The sequence below is a fragment of the Lates calcarifer genome, linkage group LG23, assembly GCF_001640805.2.
Source record: "Lates calcarifer isolate ASB-BC8 linkage group LG23, TLL_Latcal_v3, whole genome shotgun sequence".
NCBI classification, from domain to species: Eukaryota; Metazoa; Chordata; class Actinopteri; family Centropomidae; genus Lates; species Lates calcarifer.
Genome location: NC_066855.1, coordinates 1726153 through 1749223, shown reverse-complemented (window position 1 = coordinate 1749223; position 23071 = coordinate 1726153). Strand labels below are relative to the sequence as shown.

At 42.3% G+C, this 23071-nt stretch overlaps 1 protein-coding gene across 1 annotated transcript in view; it reads left to right on the top strand.

Moving 5' to 3' along the window:
- The window catches only part of cacna1g (calcium channel, voltage-dependent, T type, alpha 1G subunit), a 135024-nt gene that overhangs the window by 90035 nt on the left and 21918 nt on the right, over positions 1-23071 (top strand). Inside the window, 4 exon segments of the mRNA XM_051066268.1 lie at positions 4235-4361; positions 5206-5331; positions 5434-5523; positions 5727-5940. Of these exon segments, the coding sequence (XP_050922225.1) occupies positions 4235-4361; positions 5206-5331; positions 5434-5523; positions 5727-5940 (557 nt within the window).

Sequence of the window (23071 nt, the reverse complement as noted above, 5' to 3'; positions counted from 1 at the left end):
GGGGACCACAGCACTTTTAGAATCAGGCACATTAGTGCTACAAGTGTCTCTGCAAAACTTAACAACACACATCTAAATTAACTAGTAGAAATGTTGGATCTCTTTTTTTTTAATCTTTTTTTTTATCTGGATTCAATTTTAAGTAATGGCCTATTTGGAAATTTGTTCTGATATTTGTGAGAAGTAGGCAAAGAAATCTGTCACTACATAGTCAATATTTGATTTAACAGCTGTTTACTCACCAGTCTGGAAGAAATGTTGCGAGTTTAGCATCAAAATTTACTCCTTTATTTGCCCAGACCTGTCTCCAGTGGTGGAGAGCAACATCAAGTTTGGAACATCTTTATTTGACAGATAGAAATCTCAGCCAGCAGTCACCAGTGTGACGGTGCACACACTAACAAAATCCACCTGATTCTATGAAGACAGAGCTGAAATGATTGTTTCCTTCTGATTCATGAATCAGGAAACAAAATCTCAGTCTTCATGAATAGTGAAATCCATTACGATCCATTAGTGCCTGAGTAGGTTAAAGGCCCTGAAAACTATGAACATGTATTTTTCTGCCAAAGAGCAGTTTTAATTATTTGCGTTTTTCTCTGCTGAGGGTTGGGCTCAGTCAGGAAAAAGTGATGTCACGTAGCTCTCTGCAACAACACATTTAAGCAACATTAAAATTAGTTACTAGCTTGAAAAAATTGTAGTAGCTACAGAATCAGGCCATAATGTCTGTAGAGATATCTTTCTGCCATTTTAGTGAGTAAAACTAAAAAAAGTTAAAAACTTCTCTCCAAAATTGCAAAAAACAAAAAAAGTGTCCCTGTTACACACACCACAAGGCAGACGCAGCTTCGTCATCCATAAAGCCCCTGTGTTAGCTTCAGTATCAGCTTGTTGTCACCCGAGTTCGATTGTGGTAGACTCACACTCGCTGGGTGCTTGAATTAAATATGAGCTTGTCTGTGTTTTCCCCTCTGGCAGTTCAGCGCACGCGGGGTTCACACAGGCAGTGTCGGAGCTGCTGACGCTGACTCGGGAATAATAATCAATCAACAATCATTTATGTGCTCACAGGCTGAAATCCATGGCAGCTTGTCACTTAGGCAGCCGAGATTTGAACCATGTCTGTAGTTTATGCAGTGTGACAGGGTGACGAGTTTGCGCTGAACGATGGTGTGTTTTCTCGCGTTGGTTGCTACATGAGTTATGTGGGTGTTATTGCAACAAGCAGGTGACTTTGTATTTGTGAATGTGTTTGTGTGCACGTGTGAGTGATGCATCAGCTTTGTTTAACAGGGTACACTCACAAACACACACAAACACACACACACACACACACCTACCTGCAGTCATTCATCAAGCCCACAACCTGAGCTGAGGTCTGGCCTCAGGGAAGACCCAGAAGTTAGTACCTGATGTCACCAAATGGCACTTTTATGTCACCCAACACCACCTACACCTCATTGACAATTCAGCTGCAACCTAGAAACCCCCACCCCATCCCCTCCACCACCACCACCCCTCACTGTGTCCATTAATTGTACCTGCCACACTCCCTGGCTTCTTTGCAGGTGGACTGATCTAAACAGCTCTGTGGTGTTTGGGGGGGTCAGGGTCTGGCCAACAGGTCTGTTTATTGATGAATCCCTCCTGTGGTTGACCCCTGTCGGCGCCGCCTTTGAGCTCATCCATCACTTGATGATGATGTAATTACTCCGAGGCCTCCGTATTGGCTCCCTCCTAAGCTGTCTCACCAGTGTGTACGTTTTCTTGGCCCTGGTGTCTGACTGTATTGATGGTGGCCATTTAACTCAGCACATAATAATAATAATTACCATTCTACAAGACGTTTTGATTATGTTTGCGTGACACCTGAATTCACAGACGCACAGTTTACATTTCCTTCATTTAGTGGTGAGTAGTGAGCGGTAAAGTTTGACAGCTGGAGAGGAAGGACGGCTGTAGGTCGAAAAAGAGAAGCGCAGGAGGGAATTTATACAACAAGGTGGAGTGAGAAACAAAGTTTAGACTAAAAAGCAATATAGCAGCTGCCTCATTTTTTATTCCCTCTATATCCCTGCAACTCACCAGCCCTCCTCTCCTCCCTCTATTCCCTATTTCTATCTCCCAGCGTCGCTTAATTACACCCAGTGTTTGCACTGTGGGAACACGCCTGCCACTTATTGCCCTACTTGTTGTTCTCTTTCCACAGTGTGAGGGATATGTTGGTGGAAGAGAGAGACGGGTGGTGCGTGTGTGCAGGTGTTGCGCGTCACAGCACACTTCTTCGCGCTTTGTATAGCACACAAAACAAGGACACGCTGTGAACTGCTGTGAAATTATGCAGAGAGGTAGATTAGAAGAAGAAGAAGAAGAAGAAGCAGGCGCTAACTTTTTCTCCCCCTGGCTCCATCCATTCCAGCTCCTCCTCATCCTCCTTTTCGTGTCATATGCAAATAGACATTATGGAGAGGAGCCCATCGCGGTGTGTGTCCTTCACGTACGGCATCATCAGAGTGTATTGACTCATAATAAGAGGCTCGTCTCTCCTTCGTTCCCCTCCTTAATAAGCCTTTTCACTTCAGCGCATTTGTCAGAGTGGAGCTCAAAAGGAGAACATGATGTAAAGAGGAAGAGAGGCTGGCTCGGAGTTTTCATATGCAAAGCAGAAATGTGTGGAAACATCTTTTTTTGCAGGTAATGTGTGATCTAAGGAGGGGAGCCGGAGAAGAAGTGCTTCTGTCCTTGATGGACTTTGCAAGCTCAATGATTTTCCCCAACAAATTGTGCTTTTTCTTTTCTGTTCCCTCATCATATTTCTGCCTCTTATTCTTTGGTCAAGCTAGTTTTACTTTTCACTGTTTTAACTTTTGGAAATTGCAGTGACAGACAGTTTTTTAATTAGAGGCATGACCAATTGACTTGACACTGATCAGCCCCAACATTAAAATCACCTGCGTTATATTGTGTAGGTCCTTCTTGTGCTACCAAAACAGCTCTGACCCGTCAGGGAATGGACACAGGACCTCTCGGGGTGTCCTGTGGTGTCTGGCACTGGGATAGTGATAGAGGATCTGGTGGGTCTTGTGGATTAATGGGTGGGGGCTCCATGGATCTGGCTTGTTCTGGCGCATCCTACAGATGCTGGTGAAGAGAAGAGAAGAGAAGAGAAGAGGGCAGACACAAGCAGATGCCGTTCTTGAACACTAGCACCCTCTATAGGTCAGAGGCAGCAATGCACTCCCAACCTGGTTTTCAACCAGTATCAGGAGAGGCAGTGAGGTGCAGAGTGATGAGGTGTCGCCACACGCTCGTTATTCTCTGATCAGGGCTATTGATCAGTGGCCTTGGTTGCTCCTGGCTTCTTATTATCTCATGTCTGCTCTTAATGTGCTATTGACTCTTCCTTCACTCAACTGTCTGCTCAGGGGAAAACATACAATGCAGAAAAAGACAAATAGACAAAGGCTGAGCAGATTATCACCCCGACAGCCTCACTGACTGTGGTGCTTTTTGTTTTTCCCTTTCAATCCTTTTCACGTGTCATCTTATCTGTCACTTCATATCGACTTTGGTGTGTGTGTGTTGTAGTCTCATGCTGTGTGTATGCACCCATGCATGTACACCTGCGTTTTCTGTGTGAAAAGCCTGTGCAGATAAGTGTGTGTGCATTGGTTAGTTTTTATGTACTGTAGTACGTGTGTGTATGTGTTATGTTTTTTGTTTTTTGCCAGAGAAGCTCAGCTGCAGTGCATCACAGTGCCGGGTGCCATGCCGGCACTAATTAAACATCCTCATCAGTCCATTGGCTTAATTAGATGTGTCTGTTTCTTAGACTGCAAAAATGAAAGGAAGCAGAAAGAGGTGTGAAAGAGGGGGAAGAGATGTTTTTAAAGAAGAGCGGGAGTGAGTGAAAGAGAAGTTAATTTGTCTGTGAGCCAACAAGTGTTTTGGTTTGAAAAGTTTGTGAAAAAAGAATTTCCGACTGTGGTAAACAAAGGAAATCAAGAAGAGGAGAAAAGAAAATGTGTGTGAATGTATGTGAAGACAGGGTGAGGGCCTGGGGGCCTGGGGGGGGGGTTTGAGGGGGTTGTGGGTTGTAACGCTGCAGGCATCCCTGCTCCATCTGCTCTGAGCTACACAGTGAGTGACCCAAGAGTGCCCTGCATACACACACACTCACACACAGACACACATACAGTGTGCTAATACCCTGTTATGTACTGTGTTCCAGTGTGATCAGCAGAGCCCCGGGGCTGAAGCTGGTGGTGGAGACCCTGATGTCATCACTGAAGCCCATCGGCAACATTGTGGTCATCTGCTGCGCCTTCTTCATTATCTTTGGCATCCTGGGAGTACAGGTGAGAGGGGAGGGTGAGGAGAGGGTGAGGGGGAGGGAGGATACAGAGAGAAAGTAAGGCAGCTGTCTACACATGTTATAACTCACATGCCAGGACACTTGTGTATGCTGATCTGGTTGCAGTGGAGATTTCATGGCAAACAGCCCAAGGACCAATCTATAGCAACGAGCTCTGTGGCCTTGGAGCAGTTCAGGCTCTTGTCTATCTTCCATTAGCATGTTTATGTCCATAGACCATCTGTACGAGTAAAGTAGTGTCACGAAGGGTTAATGGCTTTAACCTCCGGTGTGAAATACATTCAAATGTTGGCGACACAGTGTTCCTTCAGATACAGTTTTCAATAGAATACATTTCTATATTTAGTACTCTAGTTCTCAAGTACTATTTTTTGCAAACACTAATTCCAGCAAATGTCCTAGCCCTAATTTTTACTGTAACCTGCTCCTGGGGAAGTCACACAGCAATGTTCTGCACAAAAGACACTTTTCACTGCTCATTTTCAGCCTTTGACATATCTGTTTAAAAAGCTTCATACAATATGTACACAGTTGAGTTCATCTTGTTAGCTTAAGGTCCTTTCAGAAGAAATTCACTTTCCTTCCACTACAGCTTTGAAACAGTCTGAAGAAAGACAAAGATAGTATTTTGAATGATTACAGTGATGTATATTACAAGTATTATGAGTGTTACTGTGTATTAGGAAAGACCTTTGACTTCTGAAGACTTCCAACTGAGTTTACATATTACCGAAGCCAAACTTAGCATAGCATAACTTAGTTTTTAAGAATTGTTCTGTTGAGGTTCACTCTAAAATAAAGGGCATGTGTGTGTTTTCTTTCCAAAGCTCTTCAAGGGGAAGTTCTTCAAATGTCAAGGAGAGAATGTCACGCATATCAACAACAAGTCAGACTGCTTACAGGCCAACTACAAATGGGTCAGACACAAGTACAACTTTGACAACCTGGGACAGGTACGATCTCAGGGAGATTTCTGATCAATAAATACATCAACTAATGGTTTGATGAACTGCTTGAATGTAAAGTTTTTACATTCTTCTGTTTCTCTGTCTCAGGCCTTGATGTCTCTTTTTGTCCTGGCGTCAAAAGACGGCTGGGTGGACATTATGTATGACGGACTGGATGCTGTAGGAGTCGACCAACAGGTGACCAACAAATGTAAAATAAGTCCAAGGCAGATGTCGTGGCAGATCACTTGGCTACAGTTGAAGAAAATCACAGCGCAATCCCCTTAAAAATATTTACCGATAATCTCCGTTAGCACTTATTTATTATTTAGAACTCAGTACCTACAGAAACAAAAGTCTGAATATCTACAAAATCCTCTGTTCTGCTCTGTATGTTTCAGCCAGTAATGAACTACAACCCATGGATGCTGCTGTACTTCATCTCTTTCCTGCTGATTGTGGCCTTCTTCGTGCTCAACATGTTCGTGGGCGTGGTGGTGGAGAACTTCCACAAGTGCCGGCGCCACCAGGAGGCCGAGGAGGCCAAGCGCAGGGAGGAGAAGAAGCGGAAACGCAAGGAGAAAAAGAGACGGAGTAAGGAGAAGGAGCTGGCTGGTCGGTAGTCTTTCCACATCTTTCTGAGTCCTGCTTGATTTGAGCCTGAGCCTTTTTTTTTCTTTTTGCTTTTTGATTTGGTTTGGCCGAATCCGGAAGAACGCAATTAGTGAGCTAGTACCAACAATAGTCGCTACTCTGCGGTAGAACCCTCCCTTTCCCCTCGACCATTTCTCCTTTCCTCATTAGCCCTCTGGCTAGTTCTTGTTGCAGTCCTGTGGTCACCTGCTTGGCTCTGTAGACTCTCCTACAGACTGTGGAGGCTCTCCTTCAACACCAGCACCAAATTGACTAAGTTGGATGTTAAGAAAAGCTTCCAGGCTTGGTCGGTTTGCAGAGCCAGGACAGCTGACCGCTGGCGTTAGCCCCCTCCCTTCCCCCTCTCCCTTACCTTGCCTGGTCTACCGTAGACGCCGTGCTTGGGATGGCCCCTTGGAGCATGCCCAGTGAGTGCTGACAGACGGGGCTTGCATGGTGGTGGGTATACAGAGCTAGAGGGAGGGGGAGTTGTTGATCATTTATCGCCTGTGATCGAAAAGGAGATAACCCCCCTCCCTTCCCCTCTTCTGCATGTGGTTTAGTACAGCCGCAGGGGCAGGGATAGACCCAAATCTGGAAGAAAATCAGGAAGAGTTTCCCTGTAGTTTTCCCCTTCGCTAAGATCTGAGATCACTTTGGGTGAGATTTGTAGGAGTTAGAGCTAATTCCATGCCTGTCCCCCCTCCCCTCCGGCTGTATAGGAGTTGGTGACAAACTGCTTGGTTTGGTTTTTATTCTTTCCACTGCCTCCTACACCTCAAAAATACGAGCGCTAGCATCTGCTGGCATTAACCGTCTTGAGAATTTGGTGCCTGTACTTACAGTATTTTACCCTCTTATTCCAAAGGCACTTTCTTTTTTTATATTTGTACGAGGAGCAGTGGACACTACTGGTTTCGTAAAGCCGAAAGAAAATTCTCTTTGATTTTCTTCCTATATCATAATTTAATTATATAACCGGAATGTTTCCGTCCAGCTCTTGAGAAATACAGATGGAGATTGATTTTCCTTTTTCAGGACGCATCTGCCAAGTGTATCTGACCTATCGAGAAACTCCCCCAGACCCTCGCACACTCTAACACATGTTCACTTTATACTTCAAGAGGCCCTTCCCTTTTTCTTGAAATCACACAAGCCCTTCCATATTTCTACGTTCATTTCCCTGTTTTTGCTTTTCTTATCTGATTTTTTATTTTTTTCAAATCTTTTTGGCCAGTGTTATTTAAAGTGGAAAAAAGCACTAGATGTTGGTTTATTAGTAGAATATCACCAGAGAAAGGCAAGGTTGCTTACAGAAAGAGAAGGCTTACTGGTGTATAGAATACAGTTTGTATGATGGTTGTAAATGTCTGCTTTGGTTTGAGAGGTTTGGTTTGAGAGGCAGCGGCTTCTTGATCGTTACGAAACAAAAAGTAAAAGTGTTAATCCAAAGAACTGGACTCAGAATCACTGGAAAGACAAAATATAGGAACATAAACCAGCTTAATCTTTCATCGCTTCCTTCTGGTCTTACTCCATCCCTCTTTCTTCTTTCTCTCTCTTTGACTCTCCTGTTTCTAACTCTCAGCCATCCTTCCTTCCTTGCTTTCTTCTGCTTCTTCCTGACTAACACGGTCTCATTCCTCTAGATTTATTGGTTCCGGGGGTGAGTTGGGCCCTCTCTGACGGCACATTGAAAGGTACAGAGTTTCTAGCATGTTCTGTGTGTCCCTTTAAACCCCCCCACCACCACCGACCACGACCACCCACCATGGTGGCTAGGGTTCTAAGTTCAATGATCACGGGAGGTAGGGCCCCATCCCGCGTCCCCGCCCCCCTGCCTCTCTCCCATCAGCCCTCAGTTCGCTGGACATGCTGTTACCTGTTTTCTCTGTCGTGGCTTTGTCTTTCACAGCTCTTCCACACCGTCCGCGATCCATCCACTGTCCACAGCACTGCACCGCTGCACCACCACCACAACAGAAGGTTTAATTAGTTTGGCAGGTTAGCTGAGATGGTCGTCTTTTTCATCATAAACCAGGGGAACTGTAGTCCTTTTTAATGACATGATGACGTTGTTACAGCAAAGTGTGAAATGGTAAGAAACATGGGGAGTAAGATTATTAGAGATGACAAAATGGCATCAACAGGTTAAGATGCTGATGTCTAGCAGGTGCTATATTTACTGTGCTGAAGATCTTAGTTTAGCATGATAGCATGCTAACATTTTCTAATCAGCACTAATGCATTAATTAGCGCTCAATTTTGTCAACAAGCGATGACAAAATTCATTAGGATTTATTCTCTAGGAACATTTTATCATTTGCAAATTACAGGATATAGTCTGAAATAGATATGGACAAAGCCTAATGCCTCCTCAGGGGGACATTGCAGAGCTGAGGGGAAGGCATGGAGAGAGAGATGTGAGGGGAATACAGTGTGAGGTGAAAATGAATCATGACTCCTTCATGAAAAGCAATGCAGTGTGACTTACACGTACCGTGGATGTCAGTATCTCCAATGTCCATCACAAATAAACTTTCATAAATCTGCTTAGAAATCACAGAACTACTGGAGAATCATCTGATGTTTAAGTTTTCCTCAGTATCAAAATAATCCAGTAATAGCAGTCTGTATATTCATGGGTTCACTGCAAACAGGAACTGCTAATACGTTAACTTGGTATGACTTTTAAAAAAAGTCTGTAGCTTACTTAACAACAACACAATTGATGAGCGATCAATGTCCTGACAGCTGACAGTCCAGTAGATGCTGAGATATTTTACTCAAAACCACAAACGTCCACCTCATGGTGGCACTAGATGAAAAGAGGAGCACCAAAGTCAGTATGATTCATCTTCAGGGACTATAAATGTCTGTGCTAGTTTGAATGGCAAGCCATCCAATAGTTGTTATCATATTTCAATCTCAATCAAAATAGGCTGACTAACTGACAGTCTGACATTGCCATCAGTCAACAGTCAGCTGTTGGTAATAATGCACAGTGTGCACTAACAAGTATGGTAAGTGCAAAGTACAAACTTGAACCAGAGAGGTCTGTAAACAGCTGTGGATGTTGACGATGAACAGTTTAAGTAATACATTTACTGTTGCCCTTAGTTTTCTCATCCAATAAGTCTGATCATCTGACGCCTGTGTTTCTTTCCTGTCAAACTTTTAGCAGTGTCACTGTGTTAATTTGCTGAGCACAGTGTTATAATTACCAATCAGAATGATGGCCAAAGCTGCAATAATAAGGACCATGTTTTGATAACTCTGAATGATCCTTTAAACTTGACTAATATGATCCGTCTCTCTCATTGTGCCTTGTAATTTCAGCTCACTGCTGTTACTGTAGATCAGAGCCAGAGCGAACACAGGGGTTGAGCAGGTTGTACAAAGGCTGCCATCTTGGATGAACAGCTTCTCTCTGTTGCTAACATCCTCTAATAACGTCCTTTATTAAAGGTCACTGGCTTCCATTAAAAGGCATTAGACCACAGAAATTCAATCAAGAATATTCTGTTATTTTCCCGTTGAGTCTGTGTGGACTTAAAAGCTTAATTTAAAACACCCAGTGCCAAAATATGTAAATGTAATCACAGTAAATTAAACAGCAACAAACTGTCAGAGAAGAACTGCAGTCTCCACAGCTCAAGCTTCAAATGGCTTGTTTTACTTATGAAGAGGGTTGAAATAGTTTCTTCGGTGGAAAACAATCTATTTCTAGTTTATCAGATGTGCATCAGTGGGATACTATTATTAAATCATCATCTAAAATAGAATTACAGCTCTTGCCAAACCGCATAAATTTATCTCGACCCATTGGCTGATTTTCTGCAGCACACTGTGAACAAAGGTTACAGCAGTACAAGTTGTCGCTAAGCGAGACCACAGCAGTTTGTTAACAGCAGTTGGCTCTTGTTGGGCATGGAGATTGTCTCAGGGCTGTCTGACCACTCTGACTGGTTTGCTGGCACACACGTTTGAATTGTCGCAACCAGTTTCCATGGCAATCTGGTTAAGGTATTATAGATGGGTGGGAGCTGGTGAGAGGGGTGTTACATAATGAAGACCCCCTCGCTAACTCTGCATCATGGAAGTTTGTGTGTGTGTGTGTGCTTTGTCTTTGTTTGTACATATATTATCAGGTGCAATGTGTGTTAAATAGGGGCACATTCCTGGAAGGCAGACTTGACTGTGGTGGATTGTATCGTTGTGTGTGTGTGCATATGTGAGTGTGTCAGGCAGCAGATGGTTGCAGAACAGGTTGTAAAATATGCAGGAGCAGCTCTCATCCCCAAATCCCTTCCTCCTCTCAGTCCGGATGGCTGTCTGAGAGGGGAGCGGGACCCCCACGCCCCTCTGTTGATCCTATGCGGCATTTTGCCTCAGGACACGAGGGCTTGCACTATTTTGATATTTTTTTATACCCAAAGGTAATTACAGAAGTGGCAAGAACACAAAACACACACATAAAATAAAGCATCCACACAGTGTGGTACTTTTATATTTGTGTTAGGGGGATCAGCACTCATAGAGGGAGATGTCTGTGTGTGTGTGTGGGGGGGGGTGCATGTCACGTACAGTGTGTTTGTGTGTGAGCGTGCGGACTCTTATCTCCAGCTTGCACTGCGCTGGAGCAGCTGCTGGTGAAGGATAGGAGGAGGAGAGGAACAAAGAGAGGAGATGATGGAGGAGGCGCATTAAGATTTTGACTGTGGATGGAAGGAGGAGAAGGGTGGAGGTGAGAGGTGGTAGAATTACACAGATGTTCACATGCAGTCAGTAAAACGTTGGATCCAATTGTAACTTGCACAGATTAGAAACACACGTAATCGCACCAGAGCTGTGGACTTGTCATATTTGGTTTGATTCCCCTCTCTCCACTCCTCCGCCAGTCAGCTTTCACATTCGTACTGTTGTATCACATGCTCCTGCCCTCACAAAACCTTTGACATGAGATGTGACCTGGACTTAGTTCTTCTGAGAACTGATTATTTGAGACTCGACTCTGTTGTTCTGTCTTTATGCTTTGGGCTGAAAGCTAAGGCTCACAATGACAGTGTTAGCATGCTAATGTTTAGCACAAGTAATGTTTACTTTGCAGACCTTCGTTAGACAAATTATATGTGACCAGATGATGGCACGAGATGCGAAGGGGTGCATGAGTGTCTGTACCAATCCATCCAAAAGCTGTTGAGATATTTCACTCAAACCCAGAGTAAAAACCAAGAGGCTGAAGAAAGTGGCTGGAAATCACGGAGACATGTAAAGAAAATCCCACCCATACACTGAGGTAGACATGCATGCACTCTGACACACAACGAGCTACACTCTCTCACACAGTCACAAGCGCACGCATCCAGGACGGCCTACTTCCCCTCAGGGTCAGTGTGAAGCGTCTCCCCGTTTGAGTTGACTTGTTGTGTTGAGTCATGCGTTGTGTAGTCAGAGTCAGCTGGTTGTGACAGACACATCGGGAGAAGCTACAGTACACTGCACATGATGTATGCTGCAAATTGTAAATATAGTTTCATATTATTTTCTCCCTGTTCCGCCCTCAGTGAGCTATCAGAGAGATGGCATGCTGGATATTTTGACAGACAGCAGCTTGTATCAGGGTAATGATGCTCTCAGTGTTTCTGCACTAGTCCATAGGCTGCTGGCTGCTGTGTGCAGCAGTAGCAGTGTAAGTAGTAGCACTTATTTAGAAGTGTATCACTCTGAACTCTATGTAACTCTTACAACTGGAACCTTTACAGCCTGAGTATAGACATTCCCATAGCTGAAGTAACCAATTAATTATTCAAATGGAAAACCATTATGGCTGTGCCTTTAGTGCTGCAACTAAGAACTGTTTTCATTATTGATTGCTTTTTATTTTCTCAATAAGCTGAACTAATTGTATGTAAATGTGTTGCCAGTTTATTGCCTTCACATTGTACCTTTAAGTCTTTGGGCAGCTCTATGAACACGTGATATTATTTCACTCCATGATTCACATTCTGTGTTTCATATGTGTGACGTGATTTAGGCAGCAAAAGTGTTTTGGCTAAACTCCGTGTTGTGTGTTTTTATTCAAACTTCAGACTTTCACTTAAGTGCAGGAAAAAAATAAAATATTCAAACTGTAATGAGGTGTTCAAATTCAATATTTGCAGTCTGTAAAAGCAACAGACCGTTTGAAATCGTTTGCCTTGCAAATTTATTTGCAAAGATTTATATGCAAGTATATGAGGCCCACTGGCATTGTTTTGGAAGAAGGTTTTCAGGATAATGACAGAACTGGAGCCACCATATAAAATTCCAACACACGCTGCAGAACAGTTAATGCAGCTGTGACAGCACACATGAAAACAAGGGACAAATTACATGTTAATTCAAATTCTTTTTATCTTAACTGACGGCCCTATTGTATGTTGACTTTTTTCATTATTAAACCAGACTACAGTGTTTATCTAACCTTTACCAAGTGCCTTCGGTTCCTCAACCACTTTGAAAAACCTGCTTCTAGTTAGAAGCAGATATTCTATCGCAAGTGGAAAAACAAAAGAAAAATGTCACAGAACATTTTGCATCAGATATGTTCAGTATCCACATGTTGCAACTTGCCACGTCAAATAAGAGTGTTTCTTTATTTTGCTGATAAAAGACATAATCCAGGCAGAATTACAACTATTTCAAGATGTATTTGCTGTTATTGTGGTGCAGTAAGTTGTGTAACAGGGACACACTAGCGATGCAACCATAATTTAGAGGTTAAAGCATCAGCTGTTAGCATTAATTTGGGGGTGATTTGAGTTAGAGCCATGTGATACACTGTAATAATAACTGAATTTAAGAACAGAGAGGAGAAGCAGCCAGAGTATAGTCTGAGTATCCGTATTATATTATATCATATGTTGCTTTGTGTGCTTTGGATGTGAGTTTGAATTGCAGGTTTGTCATGTGCATGTGTGTGTTGTGCTACGCTGGTGTTCCTCCGAGAAGTCAGTCTGAAAGAATTGTGGCTCTGCCATGTTAACAGATGGCCCTCGACTTCCCAGACAGGCTGAACAGATCAACACTGTAGCCCGAGCAGCTCTGCCTGGGTCAGCCCCCACATGAATTCACTCACTCACAACACTCTGTCACCATCTCACCCCAAACAGTCATCTTATCAAGACGTACAAGGCCTGGACAAAATAATGTATACACCTTAAACACTGTGAACACAAACAGGGGAGGGTTACTGTGTTTGTCACATTGACTTCGTTATTATTGTGACTGTTCCATTTTGCACTTTCTCTGTGTTTGATATAAGCTGTCCAGATTTTCAGGACGTTACACTTGAATTGAATCATTTTGTTATTGTTGGCCACAGATGTTTTGACCCTCTTTCCACCTCTGTTGGTGGTCTCTTGTTGCTCTGGAAACTCACATATTTAAAAGCCGATTGCCAGCAGTGCCAACCAAAATAGTAAGACCGCCTCTTTTGTGCTAACTCATTTTCAAGTGCAGCACACACTGGACCAGCAGTGATTCCTACAGCTTTTTGTAAATCAGCCTCCCACTCTGAGTCCAGCAACGGCTCTTCCCTGCTGTTTTTCCACTCATGGTTTCTATATGTTACCAAGCTAACTGCAATCGAAGCACAACCTCAAAAGTATCCTGTGGAGTTTTTTTTATAAACAAACAAACAAATGCATTTTCTTCCTTGTGACATATTCACAAAACCAATTATGGGAAGAATTTGAATCTAATGTGCATACTCAAGATACCAATGAAACAAGAATCTAGTCTGGTTGAATTCTCCCCAAAGCACCTTTAATTCAGTTTTAAAAACTTAAACTACAACAATGAAAAAGCTGAGAAAACATAAAGTAATGACAATAAGTGAAAAGTCTTTTGGACTTTGCCCAACTTTACAACCAGTTAGTTCTGTCAACTTGCAGCAGTAACAAGTTGTTTAATCTAAAATCTATATTTGGTTTATTAAACTTAAAATTATGACTTCTGTTAGTTTGTCATTTTTACATTGAAGACAGTGAAGAGGGAGACTGCAGGGAAGACTGATGTAAACATATCACAATTTATTTTTTAAATGTGGTTTCACATATGTTTTCTGTGGAAGGAAATACATTCAGTGAGTTTGGTAGACTTAAAGGATACACACACACTCTTTGCAGTGATGTTTTTTTTTTTTTTTTTTTTTTGAGATAATAAATATTTTTCTGTGAGGCGTTTGCATTATTTTGGATTCCCTCCGCAGGTTAATTCATTCCCACACACAGGTTAGTGAGTTAAGACGCATCACCTCACACAGCGCTGACTTCAGCAATGATAGCTTGATCTGTTGCCCACTTTCAAATAATAAGCTGCTTTCAGTTCTAACAAGCATACTATATATATTACATAACATACTTACCAGGGGCTTTCAGGGAGGAATCACATTTATCTCTGAAACACTTGATACATTTTCCTCCTTAATGCAAATCACAAATATGTAAATTGAACCATGTGAAGTAATAAAACGGTTGATGAACAGAGTAATTCATCGACTGTTAAACCTCATTTTTTAAAAACTTCACTCTCATATTTAGAACTGTTCTTTTTGAAACTTTAATGACACTGAATGCAGGTCACATTTAGTTTGAGGTTTTTTAGCTTTTTTAAATCCATCAAAATACATGGCAAATCTCATGCTAAGCGGTCACATAATGGAAGTCCTATTATCTTAGGTCAGGTACGTCTGTTTCATATGTCATAGTTTTCACATTTGCAAAACTTGAGCTGACAAATGTGCAGATAATGGCGTCAGTAACGGATGTTGACAGTGTGACTGTATTCTCCATGTAGATCCATAAATCCTCATCACCTTGTGGTGGATAAACAAAGTCGTTTCCTGTGTTGTGGTGTTAATCTTTGTTGTCAGTACATGGCCAGCAGAGGATAATAGGATCAGCCCCTCACACATGGTTTACCAAACACATACACACATGGCATCCAAAAACATAAGTGTGGGTATACGCAAAACAGCCTGACATTCCATGAATAGCTGTTCTTCATCTATTAGCTAACACACACAAGGAGACACACAAAGCAGCAGCCGATGCCAGTCCCTGGCTGTATCTGGGTCAGCGCTAACAGAGATGAATCTAACGGAAGTTTCACATTGCTCCTCTTTCTTTCTTCCATTCCTCTGTTGTAGAGATGTAATTAATAACGCTGATCCTTTAGGGAGAGGGCGAATAAGAGCAGGGGGGTGAGTGGGAATGGAAAAGTCTCAGAGGGGAGGGGAATACAGAGGTAAGATGTGAGGGTAACAGAAGAAGAGTGAGAGATGGTGAGTGGCACACCTTGGCAGGAAGTCTCAGAGATGCAGCTTGGGGGTGTAAAAATTTGATGCCACGAGGTGTAGGTAGCAGTGTTAAGTGAAGTGTTAAATGTGATGAATCTTTCAGAACGTTTGGGGCCTAGCAGCAACAGGATGCTATGTTACTGCAACTGCTTGGGGGTGTGCCAGGAGGTGTGTGTCTAAGGCTCCTGATGTTACATACTCTACTTGATTGTGTCAGACTCAATCACATGATGAATTAATGTTCCCTCATCCTGTAAACTAGCTAATGAAGCTCATTTGCCTCCTGGAAACATTAGATATATTAACTCATCCATAAATCTGGAGGCATGAATGACTGATGATGGATATGTACTGAATAGGTGACAACAGAAACTGATGGATTGTTGATATGCCCGAGAAAGAAAATCAAAAGTAATATAATGAGTAATAGAGCTCATTAATTTCCAAAGAAGGCAATGTTGTAACATTAATAATTGCTTTAACTGCTGTGAAGGAACATACTGTAATTACTTAGTTTGACTGAAAAGCTGTAAGTGATTTGTGGGAGGAAAAACTGGCCCAACAACACTCACTATGAATGTTTCATGTTGGAAACTTTCTCGATGAATATTTCATCTACAGAAATGTCAAGAAGAGAACAGCATGGAGCAGAGTGGCAGACAGTCTCATACTGTAGCGCTGCCCCGCTGCACTGAATGTAATGATGAAAGAGACATGAGGTGTACTTTTTCTTCTGCTAACCAGAGGAGCTCTCTATGCAGGGGTCCAAAAGAAAAAGCGGTGTCTTAACCTTTGCGTGACTGTGCATATGTGGTATATCCAAGGACGGGCATACAGCACAAATGCCAAAGTAGCAACTGAGCTGATGAACTCTGCATGAGATTGAATCAGGCTGGACAGCACACACACAATTACCAGAGCTGATCAACATCAGGTAGCAGAAGGACTGAATGCCATGCTAGAGCCTGTTTAAGGCTGTAATGAGGCACAGTGGCGCTCTGAGCGAAATGATAACATCAGCATGCAAAAAGCTCATAATGAAAATGGTAACATGGTGATGTTTAGCAGGTTCAGAGTTTATGTTCATGTTCATGTTCCCAGTTTAGTGTGTTTTGTTAGCCAACATTTGCTAATTAGCAAACACAGATTATAGCTAATGGGAATGTCGGTAGCTTTGCAGGTATTTGTAGAGAAGTTAATTTTGTGTGTGTGTGTGTGTGTGTGTGTGTGTGTCCCAAAAACACAAATGTCAACAGTCAGGGAATCAAGCCATTAGGATTCATCATTCGAGAAGCAATGAATGTTTGTACAAAAGTACAAAATATTTGACTGGATGAGTGAAGACTTTGACCTGCTGGTAGCACTAGATAAAAAGTCAGGGAATCACCAAAGTCACTGGGGTACATCCTCTGGGGACCATGAATTCATGGTAATGCAGCCAATAATTGCTGAGATATTTCAGTCTGAGCCAAAGAGGTGGATCAGCCGGCTGCCAATGGCAACCCTAGAGCCATGCTGCTGGCATGGCTGAAGAGTGGTAGTGTTATGAACAGTTCACCAGGTTTCACTCACCAAACATGTCTGTGCAGAGTTTATAGTCCTTGTCGTTGACGATGTAATTTCCGCTGTTTTTTTTTTTTCCTATTCCACACAAATACCTGCATGAATTAGAAAGATAAAGTATTTCTGTCGCTGTGTTTAAACAGGAACAGGTGAGAATTCATGTTCTCACAGGATTTCAGAGGTTGCTTCTCAAAATGTCTGTAATTATAGTCTAAGAGTGTGTTGTCTCTGTATTTACTCAGCTGTTCAGTTTGTGCTCCTTCCTGGCTGTCAAGGCTAGAAAAAAATGTGCATGTTGTACTGAACAGAGTGAAACAGTCATCAAGGTTGATTATAGTTATTTTATGTGTAGTTTGCAGCAGTGTGGTGAAGGGTTTCAGCTGAAAAAGTCGTATGAAGGTGCAGAACAGACAGAAAGGAAATATTATGATTGAGAGTGCTTGAATGCTTTTAACCAAGGAAAGCTAAGGCTTTAAAATCATCAGCTCATCTTCCTGTTGTGTGTAGTCGACTGGGACTGTGCTAATTTGCGGCTCTGGGTATTAATATGGATTTAACAAAGGGAGAAAGGTTAAAAACGCTGTGTCATTCTGCTGTTAAAAAGCTTCCCATCGGTCTGTACCTGTCATCACTGTTATCCCTGTTACTCCGCCCTCCACTCACCCCGTCCAATCGCTTGCCTTCACCATTCAGTCCCCCATTTCAATTGGTCCATCCTGCTCAAGTATGACTCAGAAAGAGGTGTGTCAGTCTACCATGTGAACCAGCACAATGTGTGTGTGTGTGTGTGTGTGTGTGTCAAAGGGTGTTGATGAGTGTGTGTTATCATGCCCTGTCATTTTGAATGATGTCATGTTTTCTTATTTCTTCGCCTTTTTTCCTCTGGACTCCTCAAGTTGCTCTGCTGCTTCTTCTCTCTTATTCCCCAATTTGATTTATTTCTCTCTTTTTATCGTTTGTGTGTTTTTTCTCCTTTTATCTGTGTCTCTTTCTCTCTTTGATATTTAAGCAAGGCAGCAGAGCATTCGGGAATTCCAGTAAAATCTTTTTTTGATTGTTTTACAGTAACTGTTTATGTTGACAGTTGTTTTTTTTTATTTTTTAGACTCAGTGTTTGCTGGATTTCAAAATTGAACATCCAGTCCCTGACATTGAGGGTTGACACATTTTTCCTGGCAGACGCTGAGTCTCAAGGTTTAATACTGAGCCATTCACCATGAAGGACAGGGGCATAAAAGCAGCCGCCGCATTCAACCAAACTGCTGCTTCAGAGAAGTGAAAATATAAATGTTTCTCACTGACATTTTACTCATTTCCATTCAGAGTGCACTGTTGCTGCTTTTACAGCCCGTGCCCTGCTTTTCCTTTCACAGTCATTCCTTTTATCATCCAGGATCCAAACGTTAAGTCTCCTTTAGTCCCTACATCACATCCATTACCTTCACCCGTATCAATCAACTCTTCATTTCCCAATATTCCAATCATCTGTAAATCTCTGATGGAGCCACTACACCCACAGAGCCTTCAGACATATTCAGAGGAGATCCTGCAAAAAGCAGCCATTGCACCAGTAACTCAAAGCCATAGCAGTGTCTCGTGTTGTTTTGAGATTCACGGTCAGGCCTCCTTTTCATCGGAGTAGCCGGCACAACATCCTTTCCACTCCACAACCTTCCCTAGGCACCCTCACTTGATCACCACATTGGTGTGGGTCCACTGTGTTCCAGACCCATACGCAACATATCCAGTCCAACCCAACCTGCGCTCACCCACACGGTCACAGTATACCCATAGTGCTGTGCTGTGGTGTTCTTACTCATCGGTCCACAAGCCAAGGACCCTTACTGTGTCTGTATTTCCCAACAAAGACCGCCTCGGAAATGTATGGATTATGTTTTTGAGCGTGGCCGCGTCCAAAAGCAGCTCCCAGGCCAAATCCTCAGCCTTCAAAGCTGTCACACACAAAGGGGAGTTAAGGGTGGGTGTTGATGAAGGGGAGAGTGAGAGCAGTGGAAGGCAAAAGGAGGAATTAGGCTCTTGGGGGTTGTTTTTGGACAGGGAATTCTTTACATCTCTCAGGGGTTTTAGATCTCCTTATGGTCAGTGAAGTCACTCAGTAAATCTAAAGCTAAATGTCCACAGGATGTGGCTGCAGTTAGCTGTGCTACAGCTCAGTCATGGCTCAGTGTCTGTTCCTCAGCAGTCACATTCCTAACATAGTGTAGAGGTGTTTAATGTTGCATAAGCACAAACACATTGTGGCTGTACTTTAATGTGTATAAGTACCCGAGCTTGAATAGTGTATATAGAGTGGCCTGCATCGATATTATTCTCTTCGTTTTCAACCCTGCAGTGCAGCCTGGGAACGACTGCTGGTTAACAAGCAGTAGTATTTATGAGCTGTGAATAAATCACTGTTTCCTACATGTTTTGTTGTCTAACAACAAAAACAGGAAAATATGTAAATGAGAACAACTACCTTATTGGCCTGACTGTTAAACAACCCTGATAATCAACACCCTTTTAGACATTTGTGGATTGGACACACTTAGACCCATCCTGTTGGAGAAGTTTCCCTTAATCCAAGGAGAAAAGAGTCCTCACCCACATTTGTGGATCAGTCAGACTCACACTGTCTCCTGTCAAGCTCTTGAAGCAGTCAGAATCAGTTAGCATTTCTCAGACCGTCTTTTTAAGGTCATCTGTGACAGCTGTAATTTCTTGGCTGTTTGACAAATTTTCTCCCTGATTCATTTCAGCAGGAAAGACGTCAGGAGACGAACTTGATGAAGTCAAATTTACACATCATGAATTTATTTCATCCGTGGCAGCAAACAGTTAATCACACCTTCAGAAAACCCTGCAGGTCAAACCAGGCTAATGAAACACTTTAGGGCTGATTAACTCTGAAAGACTCACCATGAACTGACTTGAAATCACTCACTATTTTAGCAACATAAAGACTGTTACACTGCTACTCTGTCCATTCAAAAAGAATATCTGATGTCATGAACACATAATTGTCCCATTCTCAAATGTAAGTTGACCCCCACTTTTTTAAACCAGGAATTTCCAGGAAAAGATATGTTCAGGCCAATATGGTATATTGTGACTTCTTTAAAAATTCTTTGTAGTGCAGTTACACACAATAACAAACAATGAGATCTAAGTCCCCATGAGATGATTGTTCTGCTTGGTCTGTTTAATGTACGAAGAATTTGTGTCAAAGTGAGGATGGAGATGCAGAGAGAAGGCATCGTGACCTATGAGGAGAGGTCTGTGCCTTTGTTCCCATCCTTGTTCCTGTTCAGAGTGATGTCAGAGCTGAGAGAGGAGGCTGCACCTGCCACATCAGTGAAGGATGGCAGAGAAACATGGAGAGAAAGGAGAGTGGAGGCAGAGAAAGTGGAAGCAAGAGCCCAATAATTTCCTCATTTATGTACTAGATGTCTTGCCCATCTGTTGCCACCTTACTCAAAAAAATTTCTTGTCCCTGTATTTGAATGTATTTTACTGTATAGGAACGTAAATAGGACAGTAGATATACCACACTAGGAAAAGAAAAAGTTGTCTTCGGCAGCATATTTAGATGAAAGAGGGAGTATAGAGAGGAGGTGAAACAAAGGGAGTGCCGCCTGTCTGCCTCAGCTTGCACCTGCAGATAGTAAGTAGAACAGAGTAAAAATAATGTTTGCTCATCCAAAGATGATGGAGGATCTCATAAACAGGAACTCCCAGTGAATGAACTGAGTTGGTGCATCCCACAAGGGCTATACCTCGATTCAAAGACATGTGCCCAGACTTACCCAAGACACTCTAAACCCACTTTATCACTGTCTATTCAGTGGGCCATATGGTGAAATGTCCAAAAGCATAGCCTCATTTATTAAAGGCCGCTGATAAGAGGGAGTGTAGTGCAGAGACGATTCCAGGACCTGAGGTGCTTAAAAGAAAATCAGGTGACTGAGGATGTCAACATGTTTTAGTGCATTTATTTGAAAAAGCCAGACCAGGCCCACTAGAGGCCACATTATTTTCACTTTCTGGCACGCACATCTCCGTAGGAGTTCAGGAGCAGACTCCAACACTGGCTGCCCTGTGGTTCAGCCAACACCACCTGCATTCAGGTTCATCTCCCCTGTTGTCAATATCAATAATTACCAGCAGGCACAAAATTAGCAAAGATGACCTTAAGCACAAATATGGAACAATTAACTTGAAGGCACTCAGCAGAGTGCAGACCTCTGCCAAACCTCAACAACTCTCCAACTGACAGCGCTGTAGACAGGGCCATTATTTAACTTCATAGCAGAGAAAACCAAAGCTTTATTTTAAACAGGACTTTATTCAAATTGCTGCCTGATTTATAAAGATATTTTAGCAGATTTTAAGATTATAAGACTTCTCCTTCTAATTTTTTAATCTGCTCACATTTCATTTATTTTGTATGCTACTAATGCAAAATCAACATTTCCTCTATTTTTATCTTGATAAATTCGGGATAATGTACATTTACACAGCTCCAACTCCATCTGTACACATCATGTCATAAACAGTCTCAAGTCATGTCATGATCACTACTCTGTTTTTTGTCTTCAACAAAAACTGTGTTCCTTCTAATTAACTTCAATTCCCTTAACTTTACAGTGTAATTCCACCCTTACTTTTATTTTGAAACATTAACTGGAAATGTTTAGTTTCATTGACTCTGGGTAAATAAAACTAATGAATAAATGTGTTTCAGTTTAAAAGAGAAACTGTAGCGTCAGACTGGTGAGAATGACATGATGTTGGTTGTAGTGCTGGAAATCATATGGTGATAATGTACATTAAGCTAAATTTATCATGTGAGCCATTACAGCACAGGTATTTTCACCTACCTCAGTGCATTTTATCTGGCCTTTATTTGTTTGTTGCGTGCTGTTAATTGAGACTGGGCCATTCTTTGAATGTCCTCTTTTACCATAGCAATAGCATACTTGGATTTTTATCTCTCAGATTCTGTTTCACTGAGGAAAAAAACCTCAAGGATCCAAATTAAAGTCTCTCCCAGCAGTATCTGAGCACATTATGATTTATTCTAACTAAATAATAACTGTATACAGATAATGTGGATAATTTATCCACAGATAAATAGCAGTAGTATTGATGTGGTATCTACAGGGTAGCCAATATTATTAATTGATAAAAAAGCTCTACAGCTGCTGAATGTTAACACACCATAGGAAACTTTAAGAATACTCTCTGCCCCACATTTGTGTGGACCTAGCAGGGTCCCAAAAGGTGCATATATTGTATATTTAACATCAAGGATGGATGGGTATATTTATTCCGTTATCTGTCTCTGCTAACTCAGCTCTCCTGTCTTAGTGCCTGATCTATGAGTGGAGTTTCTCCAGTACGATAGGGAAACCACTAGGCACACGCCAGGAGCTGCACACACATATACACACTCCTGGGAATCATCCAAGCCCAGCACAGCTGCAGCCGCAACATTACACCTGGACTAATTGGACAGAGAGGACGAGCTCACAACACCCAAAGGATTTTGCTTTTGGGTGTGTGCATGTGTGTGTCGTTACCTTTACCATGTGACCTAGAGCCTCTCCTTCACTGATGGAGTGATAAGGTGATAGATAAAGCGAGCCTCCTCTCTCCTCTTCTCAGCCCATCCATCCTTCCTCCCTAGATGGAGGAAAGAGGTGAGGAACTAAGTGATGGATGAGTGTGGAAAACTTCTCCTATGTTACATTCTTTTCCTGAGATGAGGGAGGTGAAAGAGATAAGAGGAGGCTGAGTCACATGACGATCAGGGAGACAGAGGGAGAGATGGCCAAATCTCTAGACCGAAATATCCTGACAGCAGTGTCCTCCATGGAATCTCTCTCTCACACACACACAGACACATTTAGCAGTGCTTTTTATCTCCCATCACTCTCACTCAGGGGGGAGTCAATTTAAATAATTGTTCATTAGAGGAGAGGAGATTTGATTTGATTAGTCATGACTGCAAACCACAGGAGGGCTTGGCTAGAGTCTGTCTTTCTCCCTGTCCATTACCTGATCTGCCTTCCTCTTTTGTAATCTCTTCATATCTCTCTTTACATATTTTTTTATTCTTACTGTGAGTCAACTATTGTGAGTAGTTATAACACGTTCATGTGCCCAGGAAGGTGTTGTCATGTTTCACTAACCGCTTCTTTTTAA